Source organism: Salvia hispanica, chromosome 3, assembly GCF_029641045.1.
Source record: "Salvia hispanica isolate PSC_SH4W2 chromosome 3, Shi_PSC_v1, whole genome shotgun sequence".
Taxonomy (NCBI): domain Eukaryota; kingdom Viridiplantae; phylum Streptophyta; class Magnoliopsida; order Lamiales; family Lamiaceae; genus Salvia; species Salvia hispanica.
Genome location: NC_142694.1, coordinates 45,211,574 through 45,225,175, shown reverse-complemented (window position 1 = coordinate 45,225,175; position 13,602 = coordinate 45,211,574). Strand labels below are relative to the sequence as shown.

The window sequence follows — 13,602 nt, the reverse complement described above, 5'->3', positions numbered from 1 at the left end:
ATATAGTAGTATTATATACCATATAATTCCACTTTCTTATTTCGTCAAAGAAAAAAATCGAAGTTCTAAATATAGAATGCAGAAGTTGGGTGAGACTTCTGTAGAAACAACAGAGCTAAGTAAAAACAAAGAACTCGAGTTTTCCACGAGTGAAGAGGAATAATGGTGGTTAGCCAGGCCCCGCTTTGGTCATAGTGCTCACTCGGGTTAGCTATTCCTCAATACGATCACGGTGAGACCTCATAGCAGCAAGTCTCTCCAGCTAGATTTTTTGCAGCTGTTCCATGTAGCGTCCTCGTCTCCATTTCCATCACAATACGTTTTATATCTGATACCAACGCGTTGTTTTCATCTGCACCACAAACGAGTTGCTTCCAGGATTAACATTTAGAGAAATCATTAAAAGAAAGAACCAAACCAAAACCTAACAAGTTGAACTATCTAATCCAAAATAAACATCTAAAAGGCGTCTTATAAGATGTAATAAGGGAAGGTCAAGAAGATTGTGGCAAACCTGTCGATTGAACATTCCCACCAGCATGATATGATAGGATATTTCTGTTTCTGTGCTTCCTTTTCTTTCTGATGCCTGCGTTCCTCGCATTCAAAGCTTTGCCCTTCAGCCTCAGCTTGCCAGCAACAACATTTTCACAAGCTGACATCTCTCTCACTCTCTCCTTATCTTGAGGAGTTTGAAAGCATTGTTCCAAATCATGAAAATTGATTTTGAGTGTAAAATCTCAAGAAAACACCAAAAAGTGAATATCCCATGCGCATCTTTAGCTTGAAGGACAACCTGATTTAAGGAAAATGAGTTCATTCTAGCAGCTTTAATTTCACTCATTACATACACATCTAGAGACTATAGATGTCTCTATGAATATGCAATTCATTACCAACACAGCAAGTTTAGATAATAAAAAATTCCAAAGCAAAAAGTAAGTACCTCAAGGTTATCTGTTCATCCTAAAACAAAATTGTGCATAGAGAAGCATCAAAAACCACAACCAGATTTAACTTTTAATCAGCCATACTAATTGCTGGAATCTTATGAATTCCAGCATGCACCATTGCTTTCCTCAAGGCAGCAGCATGGTCCCATATCTCTGCCCCAGCATAAATGCTGGACAGCAGAACATACCGTCCACAATGTTCGGGTTGCAATTCAAGCAACCGTCGGCCGATTTCATTTCCCAAATCAACATCCCCATGAACCCTACATGCACCCAAAAGAGCACCCAATACAGAGGCATCAGCCTCAAAAGGCATGCTTCTCACAAACTCATATGCCTCTTTTAGAAGGCCAGCTCTGCCCAATAGATCAACCACACATCCATAATGTTCCATTGTTGGTTTAAGGGCGAAATCACGAGATATTGCCTGAAACAATTCCATGCCTAAGTCCACAAGTTTAGCCCGAGCACAAGCTGATAGGACACACACAAATGTAACTTCATTAGGACACAACCCCGAGCTCTTCATCTTCTCAAACATCTCTAGAGCCTGACTTTCCCTGCCATTTGAAGCCAATGAACATAGCATAGCATTCCATGCACATACCTTTTTCACGGACATGCCATTGAACACTTGAAAAGCATAACTTAGGCAGCCCATTTTCCCATAGAACGATATCAATGCTGTTCCACTAAAAACACTCAACTCCTTCTCAATCCTAACCATGTATCCATGAATCTGCTTTCCTTGATATAACATTGACCCATCATCCGAATTCGCACATGAAGAGAGGACACTTACAAAAGTGGCCTCACTCGGCCTTAAAAAGCCACAAATTACATCCTCATCTCTCATCATTTCCGTAAAAAACTTAATTGCCTCCATAAAGCACCCACTTTGTGCATAGCCATTGATGATACTTGTCCATGAATAAACATCTCTCTTTGGCATGCTAAAGAACATCGAAATAGCCAAATCCATGTTGCCACTTTTTCCAAATGCATCAAGCATCGCATTATTTGAAACAATGCATGGTTGAGGTATCTCATCAAAGACCTTATGTGCACTCCTTATATCACCAAATTGTGAATAAAGAGAAAGAAATGATGTACGGACAAAAGGGTCACCTAGCAGGCCTCTTTCAACACATTGTGCATGTAAAGAGTAACCTATTTGTGATGTACCATATGACTTTGAGAGAGAAGAAGCAATGGCCTTAAGAACAGAAGGAAAAGTGTAGCTATTAGGAGCAGCCTGATTGTGAAGCATCTCCCTGAAGAGGCTGAGGCTAGTGTGGGGTCTAGAAAGGTTTAGATATGTTCTGATGAGAGTATTATATAGGAGAGTATTAACCCATAGATCTCTGATGAGAAGGTAACCATGGGTAATTAACAAGGAATGAACTTGTTCGACCTGTTTCGAGCACTTACTAGCATATCCATTAAAACGCTGAAGAAGATGGAGCAAAAGTTCAGGATGTGATTGCAAATTCAACATTCAGACTTATCTAACCAGAGCATTGCCAGAGCTGACAATTAAACGGAACTAATATAACTTAGAATCGTAAGAATCTAAGTGAACCACGTCTCAGTTAAGATCAGCAGCAAGAGTCACCTAGCATCAGTCTCTACTCTGAATTACTAGCTATTGAACCAGAGTATTAAATTACCCACCATTCACTTTATTAGCTATCTCTCATTCATAATTGCCTTTGAGATGCATAGAAGCACAACATCTCTCTTCTCAGAACAGCAATTTATCCATTTCTTTCATTCAACACTTTCTTCAATCTGTCAACATACAAACAATTCATTATCTGCTAATATACAACATCAAATGATTTTTCTATATTTCAGTTTGCTAATTATTATGTGAAATCCACTTTGTGATGAGAGTCTACTTTCTAATATTCAAGCTCATTTGCATTCAGAATTCCAACCAAAAATCACACAAAAAACAACAAAGATGGAAAATTTTCAGGTTTTCAAAAATACAAATCCGCCAAAATCCTAAATGCACGAAATAAGCAGAGAGTAATTGATGGAGTACCCGAATCGTTTAAGAGCGAAACTCACAAACACGCTGTAAACGCCGAAATCCAGAGAGAAATAGGAGGAAGAAGAAGAATATACAACTGAGAATAATGGGCTACAATTTTAAAATTTACTTATGTTCGTCATGGGCCTCGGTTTATAATGGGCCCTTACTTCAAAACATTACTATGGTTGATTGTTATTTCTCATTTCTATAATAATGTCTAATTATGTAGTAGTAATTAATACTCCCTCCGTCCCCGAATAAGAGTTACTAATTTCTATTTTGGTTCGTTCCCAATTAAGAGTAGCACTTCACTTTTATCATAAATGGTAAGTAGGTCTCACATTCCACTAACTCATTTCACTCACATTTTATTATAAAATCAATATAAAAAAGTGGGTCTCACATTCCACTAACTTTTTCAACTAACTTTTCTTTACATTTCTTAAAATCCGTGCCCGGTCAAAGTGCTACTCCTAATAGGGGACGGAGGGAGTAATATAATATACTAATCTTTAGTACTTACTAGTACTATTAATTTATTATTTTGTACTCCCTCCGTCCACGAATAGGAGTCCCGGTTGGCCATTTTTATCCTTCCGCCATTAGGAGTCCCGGTTAGACATTTTATCTTGGGAGTATAAAAAATGACCCCATTGTTCCCTTAATTTAGAAGCTGCAATTAATTTTAATTCACTTTGATTGATTTCTCACTCTCTCTTAATGTTAGATTTCATTATTCCAAAGAATAAAGAAAATAATAATATAAATGGGTCTCACATTCCACTATCACACACTTTAATTATTACACTCAAACTTTTCTTAAAATACACATTTTATCTTGGGAGTATAAAAAATGACCCCATTGTTCCCTTAATTTAGAAGCTGCAATTAATTTTAATTCACTTTGATTGCAATTTCTCACTCTCTCTTAATGTTAGATTTCATTATTCCAAAGAATAAAGAAAATAATAATATAAATGGGTCTCACATTCCACTATCACACACTTTAATTATTACACTCAAACTTTTCTTAAAACTCGCACCCAACTCAATCGGGACTCCTATTCGCGGACGGAGGGAGTATGGCTTTTAGAAATGAAATAATTAGAATATAAGAGTAGTAGTGGAGTACTATGATTTTGAAATATCACTGCCAAAGGGAAAAATATTGCTCATATAGTTGGTTTATTTTGAAATATGCAATATGATTTTCTAAACCTCAAAACTACACATTAATACCTTATGGGGATGTTCGGTTATCTAGATTATATATCAGGATTAAATATGTATTGTGTTTAGTTCATGATTGAATCTCACAATTTAATCCTAAATGAATAATCATGTGGTAATTAGTTATACTCACCCTCCCTCCAACTAAAATAATCACACAACTCAATCCTAGATGGATTTATCATGTGATAATTATTAATGGCAACCAAGAGTTGTGATCAACGAACCAATTTTATCATGAGATGTGCTGCTGTGAAATTTTTTTCTGCTTCATTACTAGCCCATTTTACTTCATTGTATAGGTTTATTACTTCATTCTGTACGTAATACCTTGAAACTACAACATGTTTTTACTTGCTTCCAGTAGGTTTTGAAATGATTCAACATATGCTTCATTCAAATTCATTGACGTGGGTTTTTGCTTGATTAACATTTAAATATGCAATTTATTCAAGTAAGTTTATTACTTCATTCAGAAACGTTATTACTTCATTGGATAAAATTTTTACTTCATTCCAGTAGGACTTCAAATGCTTCTACACATACTTCATTCCAATAATTTATTATATTATTCCATGTGTTTATTAAACCATATTAGCGCCACGGCGGTGGTGATAGATATTGTAGAGAGAAAGAACGGCACGCGACGGCGAAACCACATTTACGTACTGGAATGAAGTAAAAACCTACTAGAATGAAATAATATATTCTGGACGAAGTTAAATCTTCGTAACATGTTAGTATGACTTATTTACCTTCGGATGAATAAAAATAGACTGGTGATGAAGGAGAAAATAATTTATAAATTTGTGAATCTCATCCATAAAAAACTAGATCTAAAAGCCCTAATTTGGTAGGGTTCGGTGGTTCGGCCTTTAAGAGTGGGTTTGTGGATAATGGGACTCTGGCAACCAAACCTATAAATACTCAAAATTTTGTAAAATAATTCACGTCCTTATATTTGTGCAATAAAACTTGTAAGTATTTTGCTATGTATATGTACCGAATTTTAAAATGGTCTAGTATGAACACTTTTCAAATTATTATTGTTTCTATTTCAATTTTATAAAATAAATTTTTTTGATAAATTTTCAATATATAACAGTAAAAATCATATTTGAGCATGAATTAGAAGTTCTAATTTATAGTACTCCAGATTTCTACCAAAGCAGCCTTGGCACTGGCGGAGCCACGCTGGGTCCGGGGGGGTCCTTGGGCCCCTCAGCCATTTGAACTTTATGTATATATAATATATGTAAACAGTACATTTCAAGTGTATTTCTAGCTCAGCTGGTTTCAAGCCCAGCCTACCATCCGAAAGATACTTAGTTTGACACCTCTTAGGGGCGCAAATTTTGTTTCTTTATTTTACATTGCTTCTTTTTATATTCCTATATGTATCATTATTTTCTTTCAGTTTGTAATTTTAATCTATGAATAAAAAAATTTTTATTATCCCATAAATATATAAATACATATAATACTTGCATCTTTAATTTTCATTTATAGGTTTAGTTGATTTTCTCAGTACTAGTAATTTTATGTAATGAATTTCACACAATAATATATTCATAATTTAAGAAAATACTTAGTAAATTAAATCACATTGACTTTGTCTTTGAATATGTTTATACTAGTTTTTATTGTCCATATTTTAATTGTTTTCATTATGTATCTGATCCTCTCAACGATTTCCTATTGCTTATGCGGCTATTCTTCATCGGGTCTCGACAATTTTCAATTAGAAATTTGGGCCCCCCATTGTAAATTTCTGGCTCCGCTACTAAGCCTTGGTATGGGTGTAGCTGTTTTGTTTATTGTCTAGCTAGCATGTGCAAAAATTTAATTCACGAGGTGGAACAAAATAAGCACTAATAATATTTTAATGATGCACACGCGATGGAACAATGTCACTTAATTTGGGCCACAATAAATGCAGAAAATTAGGAGTAAGATTTGGTGTGAAATTTTGGAATATAGTATATAGTCCAATAGAGAATCTCACGATAAAGACTAATTTTTCCAATTCTTTTTAGTACATTGTATATTTGTATTTGTACGGATTTAACGGAAACCTCAAACTTGCGGAAAAAGAGGTTGGAATTGGTTGTGTATAACGTTATCCACAGTTCCCAACTTGCGAGGCGGCAAGAAAACGAAGTTTTGGCTTGATATTTGGTGCCCGCGGTTGGGACCACTTATTGGTCGTAAAATTGACAATTCGGTTGTGAATTTTGATTGCTTAGCTCGTAAAATGTTCGATGTCCAAGGTGAGTGGAAGTGGGGCGAGTTTCGGCACTTCATCTCATCCGAAGTGGTTGTCATTATCGTTGGTATTAAACCTCCATGTGAGGAAAGTGGGGTCGGTTTGTGTATTTGGAGATGAGAAAATAACAACAAGTTATCAATGACCAATGTTTATGAGTTTATATGCAAACACACTTGGCACAGTGTGGATAGACATGCGCATTGTCGTAGAATTATAGAGGACCGCAACGCATAAGACGGTTCATATGGTTAGTTTTACAAAAACGGCTAATGATGTGGAGAGGTGTCGAAGACATTGTTCAAATGATGTTGCTTGCATCGCCTGTGGGGCTTCTCAAGAGAACTTAATCGCATTCTTAGTTAAGTATGAAAGTTTATTGTCCTTTGAGGTAAATTAAATCATTTTTTACGTTAAATCTTGGTAATCTTGGTAATTGATTGGTGGATGATTTGACGTGCTATGATGTTGCTGGTGATTTGTTGGAGGCATAGAGCTTGAGCCAGATTGGATTGGTCCACGTAATAGCCAATTCAATAAATAAGGCAATTTTTTCGTAACTTATTTGACAATTTTTTCCACATTTTAAATAAAATTGTCCATTTTTTAAATAAAGAAACCAATGTGGTTCATGGAATTGCACAAGTGGTATTTCGATTAGGTAAAAAGGAGGGAAAATAGTGATGTAAGGCAGCCAAAAGATAGATTGGCCGATGAAACTCTCATACTAGGAGAAAATAAAAGAACATATTTATTGTCTCTGATTATGTTAGAGAAATGTGCTCATCTTCCTCCTATGAATCCATGGCAATTGCTCCACCCAAAACCTTCATCTTCAGCGTCGAATCCAATCCGATTGCTCCGGGCGAAGCCTTCATTTTCAGTGGCGACGACAAACCGCTAAGGCTTAGAAGCACCTTCCTCACCTCGTTTGCCAGCTCGATAACATAGTCATCTTCATGCCCTGTTCCATATTCAAACTCAATCAACAACTCCACCAAAACCTAAATCTCTTTCAACATCAAAACTGCCAGATTCTTACCAATATTAAACATGGCCTTCTCCAGCAAGAAAAGGTAGTCCCTGTTGTTGCCGCATGGGCCAAAGGCCGTCGCGATCTGCCTGGCCATCTCCTCCAAGGGGGCCGGCCCTAAGTAGTACTTGTTCGATATCTTGTCCGGTGTGGAAGTGAATCTACAATTTCACAAATTTAAATACTTATCAGCAAAAATGCACCAAGAATCTGTGATTGCAATAAGATGCCAGAGAAATATACTCACACTATCACACCAGTTACAAAGGGCTGTTCAGAATCATCACCCTCCTGCATTTAATCAATTAAAAAATTCAATCTTTTTGGACTCAAACATGCTAAAAACAGAGATTGAATTGACAACACACAATGCTTACTTTGTAGAAATCAACCAAAGTTTTCGAGTCATACTCGCATTCTCTTCGCTCCAGATACTGATACAACATTTCAATTTAACTACTGTAAGCAATCATCACACAGTAAATCACGCATATATTCGATAAAATGAAGCAATACCTCCATCGCCGCCTTCTCCTTCTCCGGCCCTCCACGAACGCAATATGCTGCTCCCCACTGTAGAGAGAATTAAAACACAATTGATGCACAAAACCTCAGAAAAATAATTTAGGGAAGAAATTAAAAAAAAAAATCTCGACTCACGCAGATCGCGCCTTCATTTTCTTCCAAGGTGCAAGTTCTAGCAGGGTGGTCGGGCGTACCTCTATGATCAATGCAGGCTGAAATGCATTAAATTAGTTTACTAACTAACACAGATCTAAAAAGGAAATTCGCTAATTAGGTTAAAATTCGTCAGCTCAGAAAGGGGGTTTTTCATGAAATTTGCAGCGATTTCATGAATAGTCCAAAATAATGCATTGCACATCACAGAAATCAAATCAGGGGAAATCAATCAACCTAAATCGAAGACGCGCTTGTAGTCCTTAATAAACCCTATCACTTTCTCATCGACTTCGAATCCCGGGTTCCACACCAACGAACCGTAACCGAATACCCAGAACACCATCTTCGAATCACGTTTAAGCTCGGTGCAAATTTAAAAACCTGCGCAGCGAAGAAACCAGCCATTAAATCAAATCCACGATCACCATTCGAAAAGCTACGAAAATGCTGAGGTAAAGGAACGCACGAGGCAGGATTTGAGAGCGGCAGCGGCGGATTTGGGGAAAAAGCGCGAGTAAGACCTTGGGAGAGCAGAGAAGAGAGAGAAATTGTGGGAATCTCTCTCTGTCTCACTCTAAGATTGCAGAGGTTGTTTGTTGGATTCTAGGAGGAAGACGATGGAAAAAGGGGGAGATTTGGAGCTATTTATAGTAATCAAATTCCGCTGTGTGAAATTGGACGTGTCAATTTTAACTCTCACTTTATTATTCTATCCGCTTTACTTTCATTATTATAAATTGATGTTTTTCATTTTTACACTTAATTCTGTTTCCATTATTATTAATCTTTTTGAATGTAATGAATCACAACGGGACCAAACATAACTGACATGATAAGACATTTTTTTCTAAATTGAAATATAAGTATCTCTGTAAAAGGGTATATATTTAAAAAAGCTCCTAGTTTTAAAAATAAATATTAATTATGATTTATTATACTCCCTCTGTCCCAAAATAATAAAGTAGATAAAAAAATCAAGAGAGAGAATACCAAAAAAAGAAATGACTCACTTATTTTGAGACGTTCCAAAAAAGAATGTGAATCGCTTATCTTGGGACGGATGGAGTATTTAAATAGTACCCGAGATAGTATATAGAATAAAATAATTGACAAAAAAAAAAGAAGCTCTAGGTGTTATTTTTTATTTTTACAATATTGGTATTCATTCACAAATTAATTTCTTTAACCTTTTTAGTTAAGCTTGAAAGATAGTAGTACTATTTTTTAAATATGAAATTAAAATACTTTTATAGTCAATGAAATATGAAATTTTTTAGTTTGATATTCAAGATTCATGACCATTGTTGTGTTAAAAATATTCTACGACGAAAATTCTTTAGCCGTTTCTTCCAATTTTGATAATAATAGTAGCTGTTTTGCCAATATTTAATACTTGTATTTAGTTTCATTAAAAGCTTGCTTAAAGACATGTTACATTTATTTGTGTTGAAGATCCAAGTGGGGTAAGTGCATCAAAGTTTGAAACTAAAATACTGTGTCGGTTCATTGAACCTGGACGTTTTTTGAGTTAAATTGTGCTGTCTACGTGTACAAGGGACCAGCATTTATATGGCGTAAATTTCAAATGGTAAACTAAATTAAATTAGATGGATTTAATTAACATTCGTTGAACTTGGACGCTTTACGCTAATTACCAGCTGTTTATTACTGTATTAGTAATTTAGTGTACATAAGGTTTTATTATCGTTCCAGATCAAATTTATTACTATTACTAGTATTTTTTTTCATTTCATATATACTGAGTTTTCAGTGTGATAAAAATTGAATTTTTGTATAAAAGTGAGAATATCTGTGAAATGGCCAATTATATGTTATTTACACGAAAGTCACAAAAAATATCTTTGGATGCATGAAACAAATTACACATTTTAGGTAGACTTGTAGTGTGTATAGATTTCAAAATTAATAACAAATTATTGATTGTAGCAGACACGCATAAAAATATCTGTTACTACTACTTTTTAAATATAGCATGTGCATTAGTTTATATATTTAATAATGTTTATAGAGTAACGGAATAAAATGTCTAGTAGTGAGCTACGAATTGTAATGACTATTGAGTTTACGCAATAATTTATACATTCAATAATGTTTAGTAGGCATATAAATGCACAATATGTTAGATTTTAATTTAGCGTCACGCAACTGTCACAATTCTAGTGAGCTACGAATTATTGCTTTGCCTTTTTCACTTTTATATTTTGTTTACATAATTTGGTAATTGTTAGTTTAAAATTGTTCAATAGTAGTAATATTTTCAGACGATGAAAAAAAAAGAACATAATCACTATCTAATTGTGCATTTTCGACAACTTTAATTTGATGTAAATCCATGTGACCATGTATATATATAGAATAAAAAACAAACTTTGACTCATTTTTTACAAACTTTGGTAATTTAATTATACACATTAGCAACTTGATAAAGTTTTGACGTTGAATATTTCCCCAAAATAATTTATTTTCTCAACCCCTAATTCCATCTCCCGTGGGTGCCACGGTCACCTGGGTGTTTAATTTCAATAACTCTTATAGTACTTATTTATTATGAACACAACAAATGTTTGTATTCTAATTAAATTGTACTCTCTTTTGAAAAATATCATGAATGAGGTCTTTTTACAATTAGTCAATTACATATCTTAGTAGACATGTATACCTTGAAACTTCAAAAACAATTAATTCAACAACTGGAAACAAAATTATGTTATTAGTTACTAAAATCCAGCAATAACATATTAATCACAGTTTATAAACACAGTTTAAAATTCAGCAATAACATATAAAATTATGTTAGTACATAATTAAACACAGTTTATAAAACTACTTTTACGACTCAAAAAACCGACAAGGAAATTAGGAAAAAGGTTACAAGAACATATTAATCAGAGCTTGCCAATAGTTTTATTTAATGCAGACAACGTAACATTAATTTCTAAAAGTTGCTCACACAATCTCAATCGGGCTAACCCATTGTCTGGTTATTTGATGCAAGCTATTCGGTTGTGAATTTTTTTAGTTAGAAATTTTCGACCCTAACCCTAATCCTTTGAGTTTTAAATTAACCCATCGATCTAATCGGATAAAAAACTTTCGAAATATATACTATTAATTCTTACGCTTTCAGACTTTATAGATAAAACGAATTAATTTTGAGACTTTGAAAATATGGTAAACTATTACTTTCTTAGCTCCCATTAATTATCCACTTTTCGTCCGTCTCTCGTTAATTGACCACTTCACTTTTTCTTATCACAAATAGTAAGTAAACCTAACATTTTACTAACTCATTTCACTCGCATTTTATAATAAACTACAGTATTGTATAAAAGTGAGACTCATATCTCACTAACTTTTTCAACCCGCTTTCCTTGCTTCCTCTGTCCCAAGTCTCAACTAAGTTGAGTCAAAACTTTTGGGCACGGAGATTAAGAAATTGTGTTGAAAAGTAGGGGAAATGAATAAAGTAGGAAAGATAAAGAGCGAGTAAAGTAGGTGATGGAATAAAGTAAAAGTGATTGAATTTTTATTTATTTTTTTGTATAAAAAGGAAATGACTTGACTTAGTTGAGACATTCCAATAAGGAATATGACTTAAATTATTTGGGACGAAAGGAGTATTTCATAAAATTACCTATACCGAAGGAATATGACTTAATTTATTGGGACGAAAGGAGTATTTCATAAAATTACCTGTACCAAAACCAAAATGGATAATTATTAAGAAACGGAGAATAAGAAAGATTGAAAGAGTAAAGATTTCCTAGTATCAAATATTAACATAAACAAAATAAGATTTAACCGTCAAGGAACTTTGAAATACTCCCTCCGTCCCTAATTAAGAGTCACACTTTTTCATTTCGATTCGTTCCCAATTAAGAATCACACTTCATTTTTACCATAAATGATAAATAGGTCTCACGTTCCACTGACTCAATTCACTCATATTTTATTATAAAATCTAATATAAAAAGCCGCAGCCTACAAGTGCAAAATAAATAATGGACCATAACTTTTTCTATATTAAAGCGGCAATCGCAGAACACTAAAAACAAGCCGCCGCCCACAAGCCTAAGAATCTAGGATTATTACTACGTCCTTTATCCTCTTTTGCTGGAATATATATATTTGAAATGATACGAGAATTAAGTATAAATAAAAAAGTAGAAGCGAGAAAGAGAATGGTAGTTAAAGTGGTGAGACCCACATTATTATTAGTGTTTAATGAGTTGTGATGGTGAGTTATAGTAATATAAATTGTAAATAAATTGATTTATATGGATAATAAGTTGGGGACAATTTTTATAAAAGGAAATGCTCAATATTTTTGTTGGACAGACAGAAATAGAAAGTGTACAGATTTATGGGATGGAGAGAATAGTACTTTGTAATTAAAATATAAAACCCTATGGGTTGGCCCACAACCCGATCGGGCCAAACCCCCCGACTTGAAAACCTAATTTTTTTATTCAGATTGCAAAGTTACAACCCTAATCCTCTATTTTTATCGGGTAGTATTGACATCCCTATATACTCGGATAGTAAAATAAACAATGGACTTTGGAAATATAAACGAATAAGAAAACAAGAAACCATAGTGGAAAAGCTAATATAATGGTTTGGTTAATTTATTGTGTTATAACATTCCATCAATTACTACTACTATTAATTTGGCATGGGTAGACTAGAAGATAATACAAGGTACTCCCTCCGTCTGAGAATAGGAGTCTCATTTTTCCATTTTAGTCCGTCCGCGAATAAGAGTTCCGGTTCACTTTTACCATAAATAGTACTAGGGTCCCACCTCCACCTAACTCATTCCACTCACATTTCATTTAAAACTAATATATACATGTAGGACTCATATTCCACTAACTTTTTTCTATTCATTTTTTCTAACATTTTCTTAAACCCGTGCCGCCATTGAATGAGACTCTTAACGGCGGACGAAGGGAGTAGTATAACATATTGGGCTTTAATATTGGGAATGCAGAATGATTTGGATAATATATCTTGAAATCTAGGCCCAATTTAAACATTAAGAGGTTTTGGCATTTCAGTTGAAGATAATATTCCCCAATCCCATAAAAATATAAAAATTTCTATCCCCAACTTATGAATCATATAGACATCCATTTATTTACAACTTATATTAGTATATCCCACCATTAAATACCAATAATAATATAAGTTACATTATTCACTAACATTACTTTAGCTACACTTCTCTTCCTCTCTTTTATTTTATTAATTGTGCATTAATTCACGTAACGTCTCAAATACTCATCTTTTTTATGGGATAAAAGGAGTACAAGGTACGTATAGCATATTGGGCTTTATTATTTGGAGTGCAGAATGGTTTTGATAATATATCTTG

At 34.1% G+C, this 13,602-nt stretch overlaps 2 protein-coding genes across 2 annotated transcripts; both read right to left on the bottom strand.

Annotated features, from left to right (window-relative positions):
- Positions 1-47: 47 nt before the first annotated feature.
- LOC125215104 (Tetratricopeptide repeat (TPR)-like superfamily protein) lies at positions 48-3,093 on the bottom strand. Its single transcript, XM_048116416.2, has 4 exons — positions 3,004-3,093; positions 947-2,744; positions 515-796; positions 48-352 (listed from the first exon to the last, which is right to left on the bottom strand). The coding sequence occupies exon 2, from the start codon at positions 2,449-2,451 to the stop codon at positions 1,021-1,023; it is 1,431 nt and encodes a 476-aa protein (XP_047972373.1). The 5' UTR covers positions 2,452-2,744; positions 3,004-3,093; the 3' UTR covers positions 48-352; positions 515-796; positions 947-1,020.
- A 4,034-nt stretch (positions 3,094-7,127) lies between these two features.
- On the bottom strand, positions 7,128-8,826 carry LOC125211740 (gamma-glutamylcyclotransferase 2-1-like). Its single transcript, XM_048111654.2, has 8 exons — positions 8,671-8,826; positions 8,439-8,585; positions 8,184-8,260; positions 8,040-8,096; positions 7,901-7,957; positions 7,771-7,814; positions 7,533-7,684; positions 7,128-7,454 (listed from the first exon to the last, which is right to left on the bottom strand). The coding sequence occupies exons 2-8, from the start codon at positions 8,545-8,547 to the stop codon at positions 7,285-7,287; spliced, it is 666 nt and encodes a 221-aa protein (XP_047967611.1). The 5' UTR covers positions 8,548-8,585; positions 8,671-8,826; the 3' UTR covers positions 7,128-7,284.
- Between the last annotated feature and the right edge of the window lie 4,776 nt (positions 8,827-13,602).